At 43.4% G+C, this 23583-nt stretch overlaps 1 protein-coding gene across 7 annotated transcripts in view; it reads left to right on the top strand.

The window, feature by feature from the left end:
• Positions 1–23583, top strand: part of FOXN3 (forkhead box N3) — a 454396-nt gene that overhangs the window by 237362 nt on the left and 193451 nt on the right. For all 7 annotated transcript variants that reach the window (XM_023731693.1, XM_023731689.1, XM_023731694.1 and 4 more), the window contains one exon: positions 19748–19884. In XM_023731693.1, coding sequence (XP_023587461.1) covers positions 19748–19884 — 137 coding nt within the window. The remainder of the gene's footprint in view (positions 1–19747; positions 19885–23583) is intronic.

Below are 23583 nucleotides of genomic sequence, written 5' to 3'. Positions count from 1 at the left end.
CAGCCACTGTGTCAGTCTGTCTTGTTGAGGGTCTTCTTTTTTGCTGACCCTCTACTTTACCAAACATGATGTCATCTCCAGGGACTGGTCCTTCCTGATAACATGTCCAGAGTAAGTGAGACAAAGTCTTGTTATCCTCACTTCTATGCAGCATTCTGGCTGTGCTTCTTCCAAGGCACATTTTGTTCATTCTTCTGGCAGTCCACGGTATATTCAGCGTTCTTTGCCAACACCATAATTCAGAGGCATCAATTCTCCGGTCTTCCTTGTTTGTTGTCCAGCTTTCGCGTGCATACAAGGTAATTGTAAATACCATGGGTTGGATCAGGCATACCTTAGTCCGCTAAGTGACACTTTTGCTTTTCAACACTTTAAAGAGGTCTTTTGCAGCAGATTTGCCCAGTGCAATACTATGGATTGGTTTAATTCTCTTCTTAGGTTCTTTCATGGCATTGTTTAGGGCCACATGAAGTATTTGAGGACACAAATGGAAAGTTGGTGTTTTGTCTGTAATAGTTGATGTACCAGTAACACACATATAAGGTCATAATAATAATAATGATAATAGTAACTTTTGGCTTTGATTGTTATCCAAACTGAGTGATTAAATGAGTTTTCCCCATGATGAAAGTGTGTGTGTGTGTGTGTGTGTGTGTATGGCATACATGTGCAGATGTATCAGGGAGCATTTGTGTGCACGCTTTTGTTTAAGAATGCACGTTCATTAGTACAGTGGCTGATCTAAAAATCATTCATGATTTAACTTGGAAATGTGTGATGTGGGTTGTTGTTGCGGGTGGCTAACTACCTAATGCTATTTGTCGTGGACTGTTTTTGGTGGTGAGGCTTGTTTATAGCCTCCTGCATCACAAACTGCTTGCATTTGACCTTAAGCAAATCTGATAACTTGTCTGAACCTCCATTTTCTTATCTGTAGATTAATAAGGCTACCTACCTCATCTGTTCGTTGGGAGAATAAATGCTGTTATGCATGTAGAATGCTTAGGATGGCCCTTGGCACATAGTCTGTTCTCCGTTAATGTCAACGGTTAATTGCTACCACCACCACCACGACCCGGTGGTGCAGTGGTTAAGCGCTTGACTGCTAACTGAAAGGTTGGTGGTTTGAATCTACCAGCTGCTCTGCAGAAAGTCCTGGCCATCTGCTTCCAGAAAGATTACAGCCTAGGAAACCCTGTGGGGCAGTTCTGCACTGTCATATAGGGTCGTCATGAGTCCGAATCCACTTGATGTCATACAACAGCTACTATCACTACTGCTGAAAACGTTGGTGTAGATCCCGAGTGTGTCCGAGTCGGACTGACATTTTGGCCAGCTGACTCAGCAGTATACTGAATGAGTTAAAAATGTCTCATGGATAAAGTTTCCACGGACAATCAAGGGCTGGCTGTTTTTGGTGACCTTAATCAGTAATTGAAGTGTGGTCTGAGAGTATGGTTGGTGAGTCTCTCAGTGAGTTCCTGGGCAATATGCCTAACTTGCCTGTGCCTCCTGTCCGCTGTGAGGGATAGGAATATTGACTGAGGAGTCCTTCCCAGGATACAGGTCAGGACCAGTGACATGGTGGTCATACGGCTTTTTCCCATGATTCGTTATAATCAGGTAGCTGTTAAGCCTTGGCAGAGTTCCTTTCCTGGGGCTCTCTTCTCCCTATCAGGTCGCCCCGTGGCATTGTCAGTTATTAATCAACTAGATGGGCTGCTGGTTGACTCTCTGGAGGACTGCTGTCTGTGTTCTGCTGCCTCAGGTTGCAGTGAGTTCTCAGGTGAGCTGAGAAGTATCCAGAACCAGGTGCGCTGTCCCGGTGCCCTGTGTCCCTGTAAAGATCTTCTAGGTCGCTGTGACATAGCCCAGGGTGAATCTCCATAGTGACCAGTGGTCGGTTTCCTTTCTAGATGATGTGCATCGTGTTATCACCCAAAACCAGCAAGTTGTGGGATAGGTATGCAAATACGAGGTCGGCAGCACCCACCTTGTTTGAGTCCTCAAAAGAGCACAATTTGCCAGGAAGATGGCTTGATGGAGTTGAGTACCAGTGTGATTTGCCTTTTAAATGCTCTGAAATAGGCATCAAGGAGACTAAGTGTGAGCGCAGCTGGGAGGTTTTGGAAGCAGACTTCCAAAGCAGACTGACAGGCGGTGGCTGTCTAGACGGCTGCTGGGGCACGTAGCTCCACTTTGCTGCATTTCTTGAGTGATTGTTACTGCTGTTTCTGTGGCCTGGGTCAGCTAGGCTTTTTGGGTAGGCTCTCTCCGCTTAATTTTTTCCTCAGCCGTCTTACCTGTTAATCACAGAATCCATTCATTCTGTCTCCGTCTCCCTTTTTCTCTCTCCCTTCTCCCCTCTTTGGGTTTCCCTAGCACTTAATGGGGGGCAGTGATGGTTCAGTGGTACAGTTCTCACCTTCCATGTGGGAGACCCGGGTTTGATTCCTGGTCACGCACCTCACGTCAGTGGTGGCTTGCGTGATGTTGCTGTGATGCCGAGCAGGTTTTCAGCGGTGCTTCCAGACTAAGATAGACCTGGCGATCTACTTCCAAAAATCAGCCAGTGAAAACCCTACGGATCCCAACGGTTCGACCTGCAACAGGTTATGGGGATGGCACAGGATTGTGGGGTAGGTTCTTCCACTGGCTTTGGGGCCTTCTGCACCCCGGTGAATTGAGGCAGCTTTATGTTCCATTGTGCACAGGGTCGCCATGAGTTGGGGGCCGAATCCACGGCAGCTAACGACAACAAGCACTGAATAAGGCCTAGATTTCCTTTTGGGCCTTGGTAGCACAGTGGTTAAAGAGCCCCTCTGCTAACCAAAAGGTCAGCAGTTCGAATCCACCAGTCGCTTCTTGGAAACTCTATGGGGCAGTTCTGCTGTGTCCTTTAGGATCACTAAGAGTCAGAATCGACTTGACGGCTACAGGTTTGGTTTGTTTTTGGTTTAAGTTTCCTTTTGGAATTCTAAATCAGCACCTCCTAATCTGCATTTTTCCCCAGAGAAAGATTCTCCCCTTTTCCCACCTGAACACCCCGGGGTACCCTCTGCTCCTAAGGCGCTGTGTCCATATCTCAATTCCAGCACTTACAACGTTCTGTGGGCCTTGCAGCCTCTCCCAGGTGGTCATGCAGGGTTGCAGATTTATCTTCGTAGCATAATGCCGTAATCTCCGGCATTCAGTTTGTGCTCAAACACCGTCGAAAGGGTGTCCATCCAGTTGGAATACTTATGCTAGAATTTAAAGACATAAAGGTAATTTCTTCTTAAAAATGGGTTGATTGGTTACAGCAGGAGGCTATGGCCAAAAGCTGGATTCACAAGCCAGGAAATCCTAGCAGGACCCCTTGTTGACCACCAGGGAGAGTGGCTAACTGGTCCCATGGTTAATGGCTACTTCTTAAAGAACAAAGAAACAACCTAGTGTGCATGTTTTATTGAGAGAGAGAGTCTTTATGATCATCTTTTTTTAAAAAAATAAAAGGCCATGACTGTGAACAGGTCCAGGACACAGACCCTGTAACCATAACTTTTATCTGGCCAGGTACATTCAGCATCAACTTTTAGTTATGGAAATAAGGTGATCAAATTATATATGCCAATTAGATAAGATCATACTGAACGCTTAAAAATAGATGAGTAACTACTGACAACGAGAAGATAAAGTGGCACTAGGTGGGCCAGTTGTAATCCAACCAAGGGTGTCTCTGTATTCCAAACCCACATGTGCCTTTATGACCCTCCGTAAAACGTTTATTGCGCTAGTAATCATTTGCAATATCTGAATCACCTTAAAGAAAGTAGAGGTACTAGAAAGCGTGCAAGTTCCATCCAGAGCTGGAGCTGCCTCTCACCCCCCCACCCCCAGCACACACTTCATATAATTAATGTTTATAAAGTCCCTTACTGGGTCTTGAACTTTTAAAATAACTGGGTTTTTATTTATGTCATGAATGGTGAATTTTACTCCCTCATGTATATTAGCTTTAAGTCAGTTTGCCTTTTAAATGGCGGGGGCGGGGTGGGGGGGGGATGAAAAAGGCAATTTAATGTATGTGTTTTTTATTCTACCATGCATCCTCTTTGTAATGTACTTATGCAGTTCTAACTTTAAGATTGTGGGTGTGATACAGATGATTTTTTTTTTTTTTAAAAAGGAATTTATCAACATTCAGGACAACTTTACTATATCATTGCACATTCCTGTTTCGTATCAGGTGACATGTAAAACCCTCTAGGTTTGCACGTCTTTGTTTTTATTATGAAGTTATTAGCAGTTAAATGGTCGTGTAGAATTTATCCGTGTCTCCACCTCCTCTCTCTGTGCATGTGTGTATACGTGGGTTGTGCTACGCAATTTCTTGAATTCATGTGACCGTAGTAATTCGACTTTTTGAAGTGATGTAGCATATCTGGTATTGTTGTGTGCCATCGAGTTGGTTCTAATAGCGACCCTATAGGACAGAGTAGAACTGCCCCCTAGAGTTTCCAAGGCTGTAATCGTTTTGGAAGCAGACTGCCACATCTTTCTCCTGAGGAGCAGCTGGTGAGTTCAAACTGCTAACCTTTCAGTTAGCAGATGAGCACTTAACCACTGAGCCACCAGGGTGCCTCCATGACTGGTATTAGAATGATATAAAATGACCAGCTTTTTATACTTCTTGTGCTTTTTGAGAATGTTTGAAAAATTTAAAAACCTCCCTCTGTCTGCAACTGGACTAAACCAAAAGCTAAGAAGCTTCCTGAATACAACCAAACTACTTTGAGGGACCGAGTAGCAGGGGCGGGGGTCTGGGGACCATGGTTTCAGGGGATATCTAAGTCAATTGGCATAACAAAGTTTGTTAAGAAAATGTTCTGCATCCCATTTTGGTGAGTGACGTCTGTTGTCTTAAAAGCTTGTGAATGGCCATCTAAGATGCATCCATTGGTCCCAACCCACCTGGAGCAAAGGAGAATGAAGAACTCCAAAGACACAAGGCAAATATGAGCCCAAGAGACAGAAAGGGCCACACATACCAGAGACTTCATCAGCCTGAGTCCAGAAGAACTAGATGGTGCCCAGCTACCGCCAATGACCGCCCTGACAGGGAAAATAACAGAGAGTCTCTGACAGGGCAGGAGAAGAGTTGGGTGCAGAACTCGAATTCTTGTAAAAAGACCAGACTTAATGGTCTGACTGAGACTGGAGGATCCCTGGAAAGCATGGCCCCCAGACTCTCTGTCAACACAGAACTAAAAGCATTCCCGAGGCCAACTCTTCAGACAAAGATTAGACTGGACTATGGGACATAAAATGATACTTATGAAGAGTGTGCTTCTTAGCTCAAGTAGATACATGAGACTAAATGGGCAGCTCCTGTCCAGAGGCAAGATGAGATGGCAGAGGGGGACAGGAGCTGGTTGAATGGACATGGGAAATCCAGGGTGGAAAGGAGGAGTGTGCTGTCATATTTTAGGGAGAGCGACTAGGGTCACATAACAATGTGTGAATAAATTTTTGTATGAGAAGCTGACTTGCACTGTAAACTTTCACTTAAGGGACAATAAAAAAAAAGTTAACAAAACAAAACTCTGTGTCTATATTCTTTTTCATCCTGCCTACGTACGTAGTACTGTGAGGTTTCATATAGGGGAGATTAATTACCCTTATTTGGTAAAGGCCCATAAAGGACAGATTAGAGAAACTAATTTGGGAGGATCCCAAGATTTAGTTGGCTAAAAACAGTGATTTTAAAGATGGAATATGGGGATATGTTAGTGTGAGAGAGAGAGAGAGAGAGTGTGTGTGTGTGTCCCTTTCCTGTACTGGAACTCACCAGTGTAGAGTTTGACAATATTTATAAGTAAATATATTTTGGGTGTTTGGGTGATTGATCATTTTGTTATTGTTGATAGTGTACCAGCTCTTGACTGCTTTGGCAGTTAGGAAACAATAGTCTAGAGACCACAAAAAATAACTCATTTCAACCCAAACACTTGCCAGATCTGTCAGCCTTCGTAAAATGACTTCAGTTTTGCATGTTGTCTGGTCCTCCCCTGTGGAAATCACATTGAGGGAGGATGGCGAACAGAAGGAGGTGACAGGGCTGCATCAGATACAGAGTAACTGAGGAAAGATTCCTGCAAAGCAAAAACCAGTACACACCAGTTGCTGTTGAGTTGACAACAACTCATGGAGACCCCATGTGTTTCAGAGTAGAACTGTGCTCTGTAGGGTTTTCAGTGGCCCATTTTTCAGAGGTAGATCACCAGGCCTTTCCTTTGAGGTGCTGCTAGGTGAACTCAAACCTGCAACCTTTCGGTTAAGAGCCCAGCATGTTAACTGCGTGCACCATCCAGGGAGTTCTGCAAAGCGTAAGCCCTGGTCAACTCTGATAGACTCAGGCTCCTTTCCCAGTGCTCTGTCTCCACTGTATTCCACTGTAGAAGTTCTCTCCTGGAGAGGAATTTGGTTTAGGCAAATCTTGGGGTTATAGTGGTTTTATCGAGGTGTCAGTGCAAGGCGATTGTTGATTCTTCCCCTACAGGTTAACCGCCCCCTACACACACACCTGTCGATTTCTGCTCTGTAGAGATGAAGTGTTCCCAAGAGTACATACCATCCTACCTTGAGCCTAGAGAGAATCCTCCGCTCCCCCCGCATCCAGGGATACTCACGAATGTAGGAAGTGGGTAGAAACACCGAAGTGCACGTGTGAAGAGCTGTGGGGCAGTACAATCATTAGAGAGTTCATGTTTCAGGGTATTGTACAAGTGACACATTAATCGTGATTTCCATCTTTATAGTTTTAAAAACATGTCTGTAAAATAATAGCAAGAATATTGCCGGAGTAGAGGTGATTTCTGTATCTGATGTTCAGAGGACACGTTGTTAGTGAGTTTGAAAGATTTTGTGGCTGTGATTATGAGGGACTCTGTTTCCAGCTCTTGGTCTCCCGGTGCCAACGAGCTGGAGTTATCCAAGAGGTGTTGAAGCCTGTCCTCCCTGTCTGCAGGGGCCGCTCTCCAGGAGCTGGGACTAGTCTGGGCCAGGCAGGGTCTTGAGAGAAAAATTCCTGCATGAGCTAAAACCCAAAAACCCAAACCTGTTGCTGTCGAGTCGATTCCGACTCATGGCGACCCTAGGGGACAGAATAGAACTGCCCCACAGAGTTTCCAAGGAGCGCCTGGTGGATTCAAACTGCCAACCTTTTGGTTAGCGGCCGTAGCACTTAAGCACTACATCACCAGGATGGGGTATTTTAATCCCTGGATGGTGCAAATGTTGAGTGTGCTCAGCTGCTAACCAAAAAGTTGGTGGTTCGAGTCCATCCTTTTCCATCCCTTCTTCTGCTTTTGTAAAAACTATTGGAGAGAAAGGCAGGTCATTTAAAACACTGCTAAACAGCTGTTGGGGAACTCTTAAATGTCCAATGTGATTTTTTTCTTTTTTAAAAATCTTTCACCTCTGGAGTAGTTTATATATTTTGTTTTGGGAAATGAATAATTTTCTATCTAGAATAAAACTCTTGGTGGTCAGTTTTGGTCTTTCTCCCCTGCTCCCCCTCCCCCATACACTTGGCTAGTTCATCAGATCATTTTCTTAATTAAAAAAAAAACAAAACAAAACCCATTACCGTCAAGTCGATTCCGACTCATAGTGACCCTACAGGACAGAGTAGAACTTCCCCATAGGGTTTCCAAGGAGCAGCTGGTGGATTCGAACTGCTGGCCTTTCGGTTAGCACTCGTAGCTCTGAACCAGTGTGCCACCAGGGCTCCTATTTTCTTAATACTTTTAAAATTTTAAAATTTCCTCTGAAGTCTTTAGCTATAGATTATAGAATTTTAGAACAGAAGGCCTTTTAGAGATGGTTGCTGACCAAAAGTTGGCAGTTCAAATCCACCAGCCACTCCTTGGAAACCCTGTGGGCAGTTCTGGTCTGTCCTGTAGGGTCACTATGAGTCAGAATCGACTCGATGGCCCACAACAACAAACACAACAACAATGGCACTTGCTGAAATATTTTGTTCTGGTTCTCTCTCATGTGTTTTGAAGTTGAGGTGGATACTTGATGATGTCATGGCTGTTTGTGAGAATAAGTTTTTCTCTGTCAGTTTTTTTCTAGTGTTAGCCACCATCTCCTGTAACTTTCTTCAGCAGAAAAGAGAATTCAGTTCATTAAATGCCTTTTACATGGTGGGTGTGGTGTTAGGTACGTACATACTTTATCTCATCTAAGCCTTAACATGACTCTTAGGGAAGGTATTAGTATCTTTAATGTATAAATGAAGAAGGACAAGTGGTTTATCCCCAGTAACACAGCAAGTCAGCAGTGTAGACAAGAACTATACAGGTCGATCCCCTCGTTGCTTGGGAGCTGTATGTGGGAGTGCCCCCTGAGAGAGCCCTGTACTGCTTATGACCCCTCTCAATGGCACACTGGCGTGGATTAGTTTGTATTATTTACCTGTCACCATCTTGAAAGGCCTAGAGAGCATGAGTCTAAGGGAGTAAAGCCCCATACAGGTGGTTGGGTGGGAAGGTAAGTAGAGGTGCAGTGAGGAGCCTGGTGGGGGCAGGGGGTGGCCCAGGTGGGAGGTGGAGGTGCTGCCCTGACAGGAGTATGGCATTGAATGGGTCCACAGGGGAAGCTGGTGTGAGACCTGTAGGGGAATACATATTTTTTATTGTTCTAAAATTATATATAACACATTTTCCAATTTAACGTTTTTCATACGTATAATTTAGTGACATAAATCACATTAGTCATGTTGTGCAACCATCACCAGTATCTGTCGCCAGATTTCCATCACCATAAACAGAAACTCAGTGCTTCTTAGACAACGACTCCTCTTTCCTCCATACTGTCCTGCCCCTAAAAACCACTGATACACTTTAGTCTCTGTACATTGCCTGTTGTAGATAGTTCATGGACATGACAGCATTTGTCCTTTTGTGATTGACTGACTTCACTCAGCTTGATGTTTTCAAAGGTCTGAGGGATGTACTCTTTCAACGACCCCCTTCTTATCTTTTTCCTCCTTCAGTGGGTTGTGCAGTTCTTTTTAGGTACTTGTTTCCTGCTTGCCGTCCTTCTGAGGGTCTGAATCCTGAGGAAGTAGACCCTGCCTTCATGTCCAGGTGCCCTGCCCAGGGCCTTTACAAGTGACTGGCCTCAAAATGAGGCCCAAAGGGTGTCCTTTGTTTAGGCCCATGGTGGTGTGAATGAGATGGAACTATTGAGATCTCAATTAGGGCCTTGTCTGGGAGTCAAGGATGAGTTTTGTAGGAATGGGGGAACCTGAGTCTCTGAGAAGATTTGTGCCACATGCCTCCTTCCAGCACCCTTCCCTTACTCTCTCTTTCCTTCCACTCTTCCCTTGGAACATGCCTCCACTCTCAGTGACCCACTTTCTCTCTCCCCCTCTCTTCCCCTCTAAGGCCAGCTTGGCCTTGAGGAGCCTGAGTAGGAGCTGGGTTCAGAGTAGAGGGTGGGGGGCAGAAGTGCAGCGCCAGTGGGACTGGGGCCCTGTACCAGGCTGTTCCCAGGGAATTAGTTAGTCTACATAGTGCAACAATCAGCGTGTTTTCCAGATTTTTCTTTCTGGGAGAAGACTTTAAATCTCCCTTCCGATCCTGGAAAACTTCCTGTATGTGGGGCAGAATGGCAACTTGATGAAAAATGCCAACACTAGAAACCCCTCCTTATAAAGCTACTGTTTTTTTTGGTGAGAAGTGACAATAACAGTTCTGAATTCCATTGTAACCCAAGGATCCCCAGTGGCCAGAGGCCCAGCCTTTCCAGCTAGGGAGAGCTTCGTATTCATGAGTCCCCTCCCTTATCCAAGGCCAGCTCCTTCTGCCCAACCGCTAACTCCACCCACTCCAGGTTCATTCTCTCATTTTGCTCTTCTCCCCACCTCTGCCCAGTGCAGTGTGGAGGGCAGGAGGAAGGCAGCAGGTTGTTCACTCCTGAGGACAGGGGTCAGCCTCGGGAAGCCCTGGACCACCACATTGTTCTGGGCACCCAGGGGGTCTTGATGCACAAGGAAGTGACTCAAAGCCAGCTGCTTCCGCAAAGCCACGTACCCCTCCACGCGTCACTCCAGTGGCCTGTTCTTTGCTTTGTTCTGTTTTGATCTTTCCATTTCCACCTCCGTCTTAGGCATCTGATATAAAATGCTTCCTTTGGACCAAGGAAAGTAACATCAGACAATGGAAAACAAATAGTCATATGTGGTTATTAACAAAAGCTAATATTTGTTGAGTTGTTACTATGGGCCAAGCACTATATTATCTCATTTAGTCCTTACAACAGTCCTATGAAGCAGATATTTCTTATATCACTCCCAGTTCATAGATGAGGAAATGGAAGCTCAAGGTCACACAGCTGGGAAATCGAAAGAAGACTTGGAGCCAGATCTTTCTGACTCCAAGGTTCAGGCCAACAAAGCAAGGGCTGCCCTTTGGAAGCACAATCATGAGTTTCTCACTGACTTTACAGATGTGTAGAACTGGCCCTAAACAGAAAAATGGCAGTGGTGGGAAGCTGAGAAGGAGATGGAGAAACGAAGGCCCATGTATATCAATTATAATAAATAACACATTGCTCAGTTACCCAAAGCATATAATTATGTGTTTGGGGGATGATTTAGTCTGACCACCTAATTTATAGATTAGGAAACTGAGAACCAGAGAGGGGAAGTGAGCTGCACGTACTCGGGGTGATTTCGGAAGGCAATGATATTAGGTGCAGCTCAACAGATAATACATGTACCTGTTATTAATGAGCATGCTTATTACAGTCTGTGTCTACACCTTCTGTCTCCCTTCCCCACCCCTGGACTTCTCCTTCCTGCCTTGGAGCACGTGACTTGGATCACCATCCACATCCTTCTCCCCAGAACCACGGGACCCAGCCCAACTCTCTTAGTCCCTGAAGACCTTTACCTGGTTTCTTAGGCTCCCAAAACTACGGAGTTTTGAGCCTGAGCCCCGGGCTCAAAATAATAGAAACTGTAGGGGAGGGATCAACAAATTATAGACTATTGGCCAAATCAAGCCTGCCACCTGTTTTTATAAATAAAGTTTTATTGGAATACAGTTGTGTTCATTTGTTTGTGTCTATGGTTGCTTTAAAGTCCTGATAATCTACTTCCAAAAGATCACAGCCATTGAAAACCTTACAGAGTGCAGTTCTACTCTGAAACATGGGGTCACCATGAGTCAGAAACGACTCCATGGCAACTTTTTTTTTTTTAATGGCTGCCTTGGTGCTACAATGGCAGAGTTGAGTACTTGCCACAGAGATGTATGGCCCACAAAGACTGAAATAGTTACTCTGTGGCCCTTGACAAATAAGTTTATTGATTCCTCTTGTAGAGGAGCCAGTTGATGTCCATCCTCTAAAGCTCAACCACCTCAAATCTACCCTTCCACATTCCTGAGCTTTTGCTGTCAAGGTTGGGGTCAGTGAGGGTAAGAAGAGGGAAGAGAGGTGACTTACGTTCAGCGAGTTTTTTCAAGTACCTTAATTGGTAACTCTTAATACATAGACATTTCAAAGATTCTTTATTCAGATAAGCTCTGGATTTTCCCCTCCTCTCAATCTTCAAACTACTTAGTTGCTCAAATCAAATAGTTGTTCTGTCTTTTCTTTACCTGCCATTTCTAATCCATCACCAGGCCCAATTAGTTCTCCAGAATACACCCTGAAGCTGTCCTCTCTCCATCTCTACTGCTGCTGCCCCCCCCTCCAAGTCCAGGCCCCATGGTCATCTTGGGCCTGGACTGCTGCAGGAGCCCATCACAGATCTCTGCTGGTTCTGTTGCATGCCATCCCATCTGTTCTTCACACAGGGGCAAATTCCTCTCTCCTAACTTATTACTCTCTTTCCTTCCTAGCAGTTAGTATAGTCTGTCATGTTCTTGCCTACCTTATTTTTACGCAAATAACGTGCATGTTACACTTTTTTGCCAACTATGCCCTCCCCCACAAGGTATTTTCATAAGCTCTATATGCTAATTTTTCTACAACAACAAGTAAAAAAATTAGCATGGCAGACTTACAAAAATACCTGGGGAGGGTGAGGGTGTGGCTGGGAAAAAAATGTGTAACACATTGTTTGCATAAAAATATGAGTATTTCTTTCATTCCTTGTTGACTTCCTCTCCCTCTGGAATCTCATGAGGGCAGCCACCTTTTCATATTCTTGTGGAATACACAAGACCCTGTGGTGCCTGGTATGTAATAGTTGTCCAATGAATGAATGGGGGTAGGTGGTGGTGTAAAACCCTCTAAATAGCAATATCAGAGACATCAAATACAGTATCTCAGAGATATCAAAAGAGATCCTTTCAAGTTGACCAAGCACACATCCAGCTCCATCTCCATTCTAATATGTGCCCTGCCTCAGTGTCCCCATCCCCCAACTACTCCCCTACCTAAACTGAGCATCACATTGAGCAAGTCCTCCATTGGTGGAACTGGACTTATCCTCAGAAGTGGTAAGAAGGAAAACGTATCCTAAGCTAACGTTTACAACGCATGCTTTTTTGACCCAGATTCTTAGTAAGAAGTGCATTTTACCTTCTGACCCCAGTGTTGTTGTTAGATGCCCTTGAGTTGATTCCAACTTACAGCAACCCTGTGTACAACAGAACAAAACACTGCCTCCTCCTGTGCCATCCTCACAATCGTTGGCTATGTTTGGGCCTATTGTTGCTGCCACTGCATCAGTCCATCTCATTGAGGGTCTTCCTCTTTTTTGATGACTCTCTACTTTACCAAGCATGATGTCCTTCTCCAGGGACTAGTCCCTCTTGAATGTTATGAGGTGTCCAAAGTATGCTGTACTTCTTTCAAGACAGATTTGTTCATTTTTCTGGCAGTCCATGGTATATTCAGTATTCTTCGCCAACACTGTAATTAAAAGGCATCAATTCTCTGGTCTTCCTCATTCGTTGTCCAGCTTTCCTATGCATGTTGAAAATACCCTGGGTTGGGTCAGGCACATCTTAGTCCTTAAAGTGACATCTTTGCTTTTGAACACTTTAAAGAGCTCTTTTGCAGCAGATTTGCCCAGTGCGTTGTCGTTTGATTTCTTGACTGCTGCTTCCATGGGCATTGATTGTGGATCCAAGTAAAATGAAATCCTTGACAACTTCAGTATTTTCTCTGTTTTTCATGATGTTACGTATTGGTCCAGTTGTGAGGAGTTTTGTTTTCTTTATTGAGGTGTAATCCATGCTGAAGGCTGTGGTCTTTGATCTTCATCAGTAAGTGCTTCAAGTCCTCTTCACTTTCAGCAAGCAAGGTTGTGTCATTCTGCATATGGCAGGTTGTTAATGAGTCTTCCACCAATCTTGATGCCACATTTTTCTTCATATAGTCCAGCTTCTCGGATTATTTGCTCAGCGTACAGACTGAATAAGTATGGTGAAAGGATACAACCCTGACACACACCTTTCCTGACTTTAAACTGACTGCCTCTTGGTCTGTGTACAGGTTCCTCATAAGCACAGTTAAGTGTTCTGGAATTCCCATTCTTCACAGTGTTATCCATAATTTGTTATGATCCACACAGTTGAATGCCTTTGCATAGTCAGTAAAACACAGGTAAAGATATTTCTGGTATTCTCTGCTTTCAGCCAGGATCCATCTGACGTCAACAATGATAGCCCTCGTGCCATGTCCTCTTCTAGAATCTGGCTTGAATTTCTGGCAGTTCCCTTTCCATGTACTGCTACAACTGCTTTTGAATGATCTGTAGCAAAACTTCACTTGCATGTGATATTAATGATATTGTTCGGAATTCCCGCATTCTCTTGGATCACCTTTCTTTGGAATGGGCACAAATATGGATCTCTTCCAGTTGTTTGGCTGGGTAGCTGTCTTTTCAGATTTCTTGGAATAGACGAGTGCATGCTTCCAGTGTTGCGTCTGTTTGCTGAAACATCTCATTTGGTATTCTGTCAGTTCCTGGAGCCTTGTTTTTTGCCAAGGCCTTCAGTGCAGCTTGGACTTCTTCCTTCAGTACCATTGGTTCTTGATCATATGCTACCTCCTGAAATGGTTGAACGTTGACCAGTTCTTTTTGGTACAGTGACGCTGTGTATTCCTTCCATCTTCTTTTGATGCTTCCTGAGTCATTCAGTATTTTGCCTGTAGAATCCTTCAGTATTGCAACTTGAGACTTGAATTTTTTCTTCAGTTCTTTCAGCTTGAGAAATGCGGAGCATATTCTTGCCTTTTGGTTTTCTAACTCCAGGTCTTTGCACATTTCGTTGTAATACTTTGTCTTCTCGAGTTGCCCTTTGAAATCTTCTGTTCAACTCTTTTCTTCATCATTTGTTCCATTCGTTTCAGCTGCTCTGCGTTCTGGAGCAAGTTTGAGAGTCTTCTGACATCCATTTTGGTCTTTTTCTTTCCTGTCTTTTTAATGACCTTTTGCTTTTTTTATGTATGATGTCCTTGATGTCATCCCACACGTTGTCTGGTCTCTGATCCATGTAGTAATTTTGTATTCTGATATTGTGTATTTTATTCTTTTCTGTTCTATTCAGTTCCATTTCATTCAATTGATACAAAGCTCGTTGTGACCCATTAAATTGATTTCATGACCCAGGAATGTATCATGGCCCACATCTTGAAAAAGAAAAAAGAATGTTTCAAATATGGCACTTGTCCTCCAGGCACTCACAACCCAAGCATGAAGACCAGATATAAAGCAGACTAATAGGACTGTAGTACTGTCCAAAGGGGATAGGGGAATATGAGAGATTAATGAGCCTGCAGAGACCACCAGCTGATCTAGACTTCTCAGGAAGTCACCTTTACCTTTAGAAGTTAGATTTAATTCAGTTGTTAGGCTTAATTTTTTTTTTTTTTTTAACCTTTCTCAGCAATCAGTTTTTTTCTAGAATATAGGTTCTTCTTGTCTGTCTTCCCTCTTGTGTACTAATGGTTTTACCACTAACAGCTTGTTCTCTATTATCCCCGGGTACTGTTTAATTAAAAAAAAAAAAAAAAAAGTCCCCATCCATACTTTTTACGCATTTTTTTTCCTGCTTTTTTACAATAGTTTTCTCTGGTATATGAATTTTTAACATAAAAATGTGTCTATAAATGAAGATCTTTCTTCCTTTATTATTTTGAATTTCTTAACATTTGATGATGTGTGGCCCTCTCTGTTATTTCTATTAAAAAAAATCCATATTCTCGTCTTCAGATGTGATACACATATTTCTGTGAAAGCTCTGACTCTCAAACTTATTACCCAACTATAATCAAGTTACGTCCTTCTTTCCGCTGTTAGGGGGGCATTAAATGTAATTTTTCCTGGCCTAAGAAACTTGAGCATTCCATCCTCTGCATATTTCCACTTTAAAAGTTTTCAAGTAAACCTTTTTACTTTTTTGAACTGTTACTTGAAACTAAAGAAAATGCTTAAAAATGAGATGCAGCGCCACCACCTTCTTTCCTACTCCTGCCAAGCTCTGCATCCAACTCTCCAGGGTACAGCCATTGGAAGGATGGACAGTGTCCCCATGGGTGTGTCCTGCAGGTGCTTTTTTGTTTTTGTCCTTTTCTCTTTGTAATGCCTACAATTAAAAGTACAAGCTATATTAAACTTTGTGCCTGGTCTATAAGAGCCTGCCTGTGATTCCAGACATTTATGATTGTAAAAGGCAGAGCTATGGATGGTAGGAGCCATTTCTTACGATCCAAAGCCTGGGAAAACGTCTCTGGTTAATGAAGATTGTGGAGTCCCTAGGTGGTGCAAACAGTTAACATGCTCAGCTGTTAACCAAAAGGTTGCAGGTTAGAGCCCACCCAAAGACACCTTGGAAGAAAAGCCTGGTAATCTACGTCTGAAAAATCATGCATTGGTCTCAACTTGATGGCCACTGGTAATAAATATTGCGATACTGCCATACATGCTTACCAAGATTGTAATCCATCCTCTGCTTAATGATCACTGTGCAAAGACCTGAGCAAAAGAAAATTTCTAGTAGCTAGGTTGTTATGAGTGTGTGATACTGGCTCTCGAGCAAGGAGGAAGTGGAGAGTGTATGGGGCATGGAGAACACAGAATAGGGAACTAACGAAAATAAAGGGGCATCTTAAAATGTAGGAAAGATCTTCTAAGTGAATTTGCTAAGCCAGAACCAATAGGACACAGGCGTCGACTGCCATTTTGCTCCGTGCCGGCCACATCAGTTCACTGGAGGCCCACCCAGTGGAATTTAGTGCTTTTTTAAATGTAATTCTTTTATAATTTTCCCGAAGCTTTGGGAAAATCAGATTTAGTTCCATGAAAGTCATTGTACGGTCATCTGTGTTGCATGTCTTAGAACGGTGATGACTTGTAGGTACCATTGCTGTTCTAGGTGCTTTCAGTCACACCATCTCTGGGTCTTGCTCAGTCTCTAAGGGGTCTGTGTTTTACCAGTGAGGAAGCTAAGACTTTCTGTGGCACTATGGTGTGTGCACCTCATGTGCAGCCACCACCTGTCTGTCAGTGGAGACTACCTGTTGCTATGATGCTGAGCAGGTTTCAGCGGAGCTTCCAGACTAAGACTAGGAAGAAAGGCCTGATGATCTCCTTCTGAACATCAGCCAGTGAAAACCTATGGCTCACAATGGTTCAGTTCACAACCAGTCATGGGGATGGTGCAGGACCGGGCAGTGTTTTGTTCTGTCGTGCGTGGGATGAGTCGGGGCTGACATGAGGGCAGTTAACAGCAACACGTAGGAAAGGACTTTTGGTCAGAGCCTCTGTTCTTAGCAGTACACCGCCTGCCTCTCTGCACCTGGATTGGTTACCTTATAAACTGTCCTGCACAATCCTGCAGTTTCATTCCCTTTAGTTTTTAAATAGTAGTATAGTGCAGTCAACAAAAACTTAGGTCAGGATTCGGCAAAACCGCATTCTTGGCTCCTTCTTCACTAAGAGGGTCAGTTGACCTTCATTTCTTTGTCATGTTTTTATTTGGTGTAAGATGAAAAGGCCCCACCCTGAAAGCCGCCTTGGTGCAAACAAAAGCCATTAGATTCCCAGCACCAAGCTGATCTCATTAGAGAAATGGGCAGGTTGCGAATGGGGCCACAGTCAGCCCCCGGTGCTTAGACCTCTGGCTGGTTTGGAGCCATGAGTTCAAGGGAATCAGAAAGGGGGGGTCTGCCTGGCACAGGATTCCACAACGAACCTTTGGTGGAGCCAGGCCAGGACCCCTACTATTGAGGCGCTTACTGCTTTTGTGGTGTGTTTTATGTTATCCAAGTGCGGTAGTTACTGGTCTCCACCCCTGTGCCTCGCCACTCCCTCTTAGATTTTGGCTTTCTTCTAAAAAGTGTGTTGCATGGCTTTTTTTTCCGAAGGAGAAGACAGAGTCCTAGGGTGGGTTATTTGGTGGCGTGCCTGCTTGACTTGGAAAGTCTCATCAGCTTCCCTGAACTATTCTGGGCTTGAAAATATATGTATGGAAAGAACGACCACGGGAGGACGTTGGATTTTCCAAGTTGAAATCTTGTGTTTCTTTAAACAACTGGGTGATTAAACTGGGAACATGGATGCCTCGCGTAGAAAGGTCAGCCTGACTTGGACCTCTGTGCTCAGACTTGCGCTGGGGGTGGGTCACTGGGTGGTTCAGAGCTTCAAGGTACTGACCTTGGCTTTGAACAGTTCCCCTACTCTTAGTGCACCAAAAAGAGTTCCTCCCAGTTGCACTGGTTGCTCATATTGTTGATAATAAAGTGTTTCAGGAGGAGCGCTGGTGGTGCAACATTGAAGCACTTGGCTGCCAACCTCAAGGTTGGCAGTTCGAACCCATCCAGCAGCTCCTCGGGGAAAGACCTGGTGGTCTGCTACCATAAAAATTACAGCCTAGAAAACCCTGTGGGGCAGTTCTGTTCTGTCACGTGGCGTCACTAGGAGTTGAAAATGACTGAATGGCCCGTAACAATAACAAAGTGTTTTAGTGGGCTCTCTGAATAAGGTAGGAGCCCCTGGGTGGTGCAAAAACCTTCATACACTCAGCTGCTAAGAGAAAGGTTAGGGGTTTGAATTCACCCAGAGGCACCTCAGAAGAAAGGCCTGGCAATCTACTTCCAAAAAATTAGCCATTGAAAACCTTATGGAGCACAGCTCTACTCTGACACACGTGGGGTCGCCGTGAGTTGGAGTTGATTTGACAGCTTGACAGCAGCCAGTTTTTGTTTTTTGTTTTTTTGTGAAGAAGGTTACCGTTACCAGATAACCATTTGGTGAACTGATGGCTGAAAAATAAAATCTTTAAAGCTTCTTTAGAGATGTTGGAGCCCTGGTGGCACAGTGGTTAAGAGCTCAGCTACTAACCAAAGTGTCTACTCTGTCCTATAGGGTTGCTGTGAGTCAGAATTGACTCAACGGCAACAGGTTTGGGTTAGAGATTTTAGGAATAAAGTATTTTTAGTTCTCCTTCAGAGGGGTTTTCTTGGACTTTCCCCCCCATAGTTAAACAGTTTTGTTGTTTGCTTTCTAAATGTTGGAGGACAGCGTCAATCTTTCTGTAGTACAATAGTTCTGGAACGAAGGGAGTCCGTTGGCTGAGAGCAAGGGTGGGCCTGGGTTTGTGTAATTTACATTCTTTTCTCTCCAGATCGGTAAATATTTGCAAATGACCTTATCAGATATTTGGGGTACATTTTGCCACTTGAAAGCGTGTGGTTGGAGCAGTAACTGCCCATAGGCTGGCTGCCAGGTCCGTGGGCCTATGAGGAAGGACTGCAGTTTTTTTTTTGGTAAAAAGCTGTCCATAGACCAAAAGCCGCCAACTGAAAGTGGGCCTCAGAAGCAGGCTCCCGTTCTCAATGGAACAGTTGTAGAAAATTTGCATTTTTAAGATTGACTTCTAAAAATTGAACTTGTTGGAGCTGGAGAAGATAGATTGCTGTGAAATCCAAAAAATAAATATTGGCTTCTGGCTTAGGTTTGCTGTTGCTGCCTGGGTTCTTTTGTTTCTTGGGGAGGGTAATTACAGAATTCCATTCCAAGCTTAAATGTTGTGCTTTTATGGGTAAGTTGGGAAAAAAAACCCAAGCGGATTACTATTCCCGTTTTGTAAAATGGTACCAATGTGATATGGTTTAAAAACATAATTCTCTTATTTGTAAAGCAGATAAGTTGGGAGGGTGCCTCGGCCCTCTTTTTCTTTCTGCATTTGAAATCTGACAAATTTAAGGCTCATTTCTAGAAAAGCATACATTTGTTCTTCAAAAGTCACACTGAAAAATAATGAAGGATTCTGATTTTCTTTTTGGGTAGTTAGTTAAGGAGCCCTGGCTGTGCAATGGTTAAGTGCTCCGCTGCCAACCGAAAGGTTAGAGGTTTGAACCCACCCAGCCACTCCACAGGAGAAAGACCTGGAGATCTGCTTCCATAAAGATTACAGACTAAGGAAACTATGGGGCAGTTCTGCTCTGTCCTGTAGGGTCCCTATGAGTCGGAATTGACTCAACGGCATACGACAACGACAGTATATGAAAATTATAGTATCAGTGTAACCTGTTAATAACATGCATTCATATTGTCTATCAAACTTAATACAGCTAAGACTGAAATGCATTTTATGGTGTACTGTTGTCAGAGGACAATATTTAAGGCTGGCAAACAGTCAACAAATGAGATCCTTTTAAAAATAACTGGTATAATAGCTATATATATACTTACTGCAAAATACTTACTTTTGTATTTTTATTTTTTTTGCAGAGTATTGGGAAAGGGTCATTGTGGTGCATAGACCCAGAGTATAGACAAAATCTAATTCAGGCTTTGAAAAAGACACCTTACCACCCATACTCACACGTGTTCAATACACCTCCAACCTCTCCTCAGGCATATCAAAGGTAAGCAATTCAGACTTTTTTTTTCCTTTGTCTACTGAAGTTGAATTACTCTGACAGAGAACGGTGCGGAAACAAATTTTTAACAGTCTGTATGAGATTTTAAAAATAACCAAAGATAAAAGGAGAAAGAAATTAAGCATTATTAGTAGACATCTCCGTTGTTTTATTTTCTGTAAGCCTTACCGCTTTTGCTCCTTTGAAGGAATGTGTTTCCATACGGCTTCATGGTGGGTAAAATATCAGCTTCCTGGGTAGAAACATTTACAAAGAAAAGCTGACAGCTTTACCGTCTCAGTGTGCCACGTTGTGCGGGGTTAGAAGTACAGGAAAGAGTGAAGCCAGCGATTCTGTCTTCATATCATCTGCCTAGTGTCTCCACAGGCGTTCTCGGAAGGACTGGTTCCATTGTTGTCATTCCTGGTCTCCATGTGGACAGCGTCCCGAGCAGTCTTTCTGTTGTCGTTACTCAGTGTTTGCCTCTTCAAGGAGAATAGGGGAGACTTCTGTCCCTCTCCCCCTGTCTGTGTGTTTTGAGACCGTGAGGTCATGGCTGCCATGTTTACAAAGATATAATCTGAGGGGAGGATAAGTAGTCTGGTTACTTTTTGAAAAAGTGTGTTAATGTTCGATGCTGAAAAAATAGCCACATGACACACAGCCAAATTTTTAAATTGATTTTTATCTTTACATAGTGCTTAGGTTTGAAATGCACCCCCCCCCCAGCCCTACAAGAAAAATTTCCAAAAAATGTATAGAAATCTTTCTATTACAATCACCCAGTTAAGAGAAATTGCCCTTGGAAGGCAACTTTACGTCAGTCAGGGATGGCGTGAATTCACAAATAGATTGCAGTAGTTTTACAGTTGACTGCTTTGCAGAGTCTTTGCCGAGCCTTTGCCTAGTCTGATGTGTGTTCTGCAGGGGAGCACAAAGTGATCTTCTGAAATAGCATTAATGAAGTTCTTGTGCATCTCAGTTGAGAAGCATTCCATCACAGGACTAGACAATCAGTCTTCAGCAAGAGACCGGGAGGAACAGCTGGGCTCTGTGAAGACTGCTGTATGTCTGCCTTTGCGAGGCGATTAGCTTGAGGGTAGCCATAGTAACAGGAGCGTCTCCATAGTAACGCGTAGCCAAGACAGGTGCGGTTGCATCACAAGGCTGTTTGTTGCCTGGCAAAAGGACAGGCCATTAGTACTTAGATATACGCTGTCGCCTTAGAAACAAATAACCCTACATAGCAACTGCAGTTGGTTTGAAAGTTTTTTTTGTGTGTGTTTTTTTTAAAGGTTGTACCAGCTTTTTTTGTCTGTGTTCATAAAGATCAGTAGATACCTATTTTATTGGAAATGACAACTTGAGGTCATATAGCTTTAGGAGATAGAATGGGATTTTTCCAAAGCAGCCGAGCCAACATTGTAGAAATGTCCAGAAGGACGGAGCCATATGCTTGGTTTTCTCCTGGTGGCTCTAAGCCACTCCTAAAATGGAAGGATTGCTGATCCACAGGGTTGGCTGGGGAGGACGTGACACTAATTCTTGAAATATTTTCCCTATTCTCATGTTTCTTTGTCTTTCTGCTCCCCCCACCCTCCAAACCCCACAAAATACCCTTCATTTTCCCTCTCAGTTTGTACCTCAGAGGTATTTCATGTTTTTTTGCTTCTAGAAAGTTACGAACCTAAGTATTATTCACTGGGTCATACCACTGGTTCATTTAGACCAGTATTTTGTTGCCAAATGTGACCCCAAGGGAAAGGCAGCAATTATTTAGTAATTTGAAGGATTATGGCAGAGCTCTGGGGTTTGCAAGAGGAATACATTCCCGGGCAAGAAGCATTCTGAGCTGGCTTGAGCTTAATGACTTCATTTGATTGTTAACATAGGCTTGAAAATGCAGACAAACCAGAGCTTTTGTAATGAAAATAGTTTTCAAAAGGGATACTTCAAATCCTGCTCTGTCATCTCCTCTGTCAGTTGACTGAGGAAAAAAAAAAGTTTTCATGTCTACCCATGTGGTTGCTTAGATTTCAACCTCTGTAAAGGTCACTGGTTGAAGAGTGAAATGACATATCGGATTCTAGCGCTGCCTGTTCCGTGTCTTAACTCTGAGAACGAGCCACTTTCTGGGGACTGTGATCCCTTTATCTGAAAGCTTAGAGTTTGTTTCAGTATCTGGTAGTGTGTGAAATTGTATTGTTGTTGTTGTTAGGTGCCATCGAGCTGGTTCTGACTCATAGCGACCCTGTGTACAACAGAACAAAACACTGCCCAGTCCTGCGCCAAGTGTGTTAAATACTGTAAAAAAAAAACAAACCAAACCAAAACAAAACAAAACAAAAGTTTCCCTTTGAGTCGATTCTGATTCATAGTGAGCCTATGTGTTACAGAGTAGAATGGCTCCATAGGGTTTTCTTGACTGTAATCTTCATGGTAACAGATTGCCAGGCCTTTCTTCCACAGTGCCACAGGGTAGGTTCAAACCACCAACCTTTAGACTGCCAACCAATTGCAAACTGCTTGTAGCACCCGGGGGCCTTAAATACTGTAAGGATTGTACAACATGTGTGTGACTTACAATAACAGTATATAGCTCGGTTCTAAGCCATTGGGCCACTTGTTGATGTGACTAGGGAAGATGGACTCCGGACAAAGTGAGTCATGAAACTGGGACCAAAAATGCCAAATTGACATAATCTGGTTGGGTTGTCTGTGAGGCGGGGACTCATCTGTCAGCCCCTCTCAGGGCTGCCACGAGGGACACCTGGAAAGTGCTTGCCTTTCACGGAGCTGGTGCTTTGCATGCTGAAGAAGATGATGATTATACTAGATGGGTGGTTATTGCTAGGACTTGCAGGTGCGCTTGGTAAATAACGTTCTGAGCTTAGCTGCAGGTGGCTGCAAACCCTGCAGGGAAAAAGAGGCATCTGAAAACATTGCCTCCAAACCTTGTTCACGTCCAAATATGTTGCTAACTATTTGCGATATGTAGACTTGTGCCTTTGTTTGCAAATATAGATGTCTGTTAGAATGTTCCTCTCGATCTGCTTTTTCTTTCGTTTTTTTCCTTATGAGATACAGTAAAAGCTGTATTGTGAGATAAATTTTCATTGTGATATATATAATACATATAAAACAAGACATTTGCCATTTTAACCGTTCTAAGTGTACAGTTCAGTAACATTAATTACATTTACCATGTTGTGTAACCATCATACCCTTGCTTCTTTTTTTTTTTTTTAATTATACTTTAGATGAAGGTTTACAGAATAGTTTCTCATTAAACAGTCAATACATATATTGTTTTATGACATTGGTTAATAACCCCATGACATGTCAACACTCCTTTCTCAACCTTGGAGGACTTTTTTTTGGTGAAAATATACATAGCCAAAGTTACACCATTTCAAAAGTTTCTACATATACAATTCACTGACATCGATTACATTCTTCCAGTTGTCTGCTCTTCTCACTATCCTTTTCCAAATTATTCCATCACCATTGTCTTCAACTCACTGTCCCCTAGGCTTCCCATCAAACCTTTTGAGTTGCTGTTGTCAGTTTGATCTCACACAGATAATTCCTTTTTTTTTTGTACCTTAGATGAAGGTTTACAGAACAAATAGTTTCTCATTAAACAGTATACATATTGCCCTATGACAATGGTTAACAACCCCACGACATGTCAACACTGTCCCT

This window comes from Trichechus manatus, unplaced genomic scaffold (assembly GCF_000243295.1).
Source record: "Trichechus manatus latirostris isolate Lorelei unplaced genomic scaffold, TriManLat1.0 scaffold00045, whole genome shotgun sequence".
In the NCBI taxonomy this organism is placed as follows: domain Eukaryota; kingdom Metazoa; phylum Chordata; class Mammalia; order Sirenia; family Trichechidae; genus Trichechus; species Trichechus manatus.
Note: the sequence above shows the minus strand (reverse complement) of the source record. Positions and strands in the feature narration are given on the sequence as shown.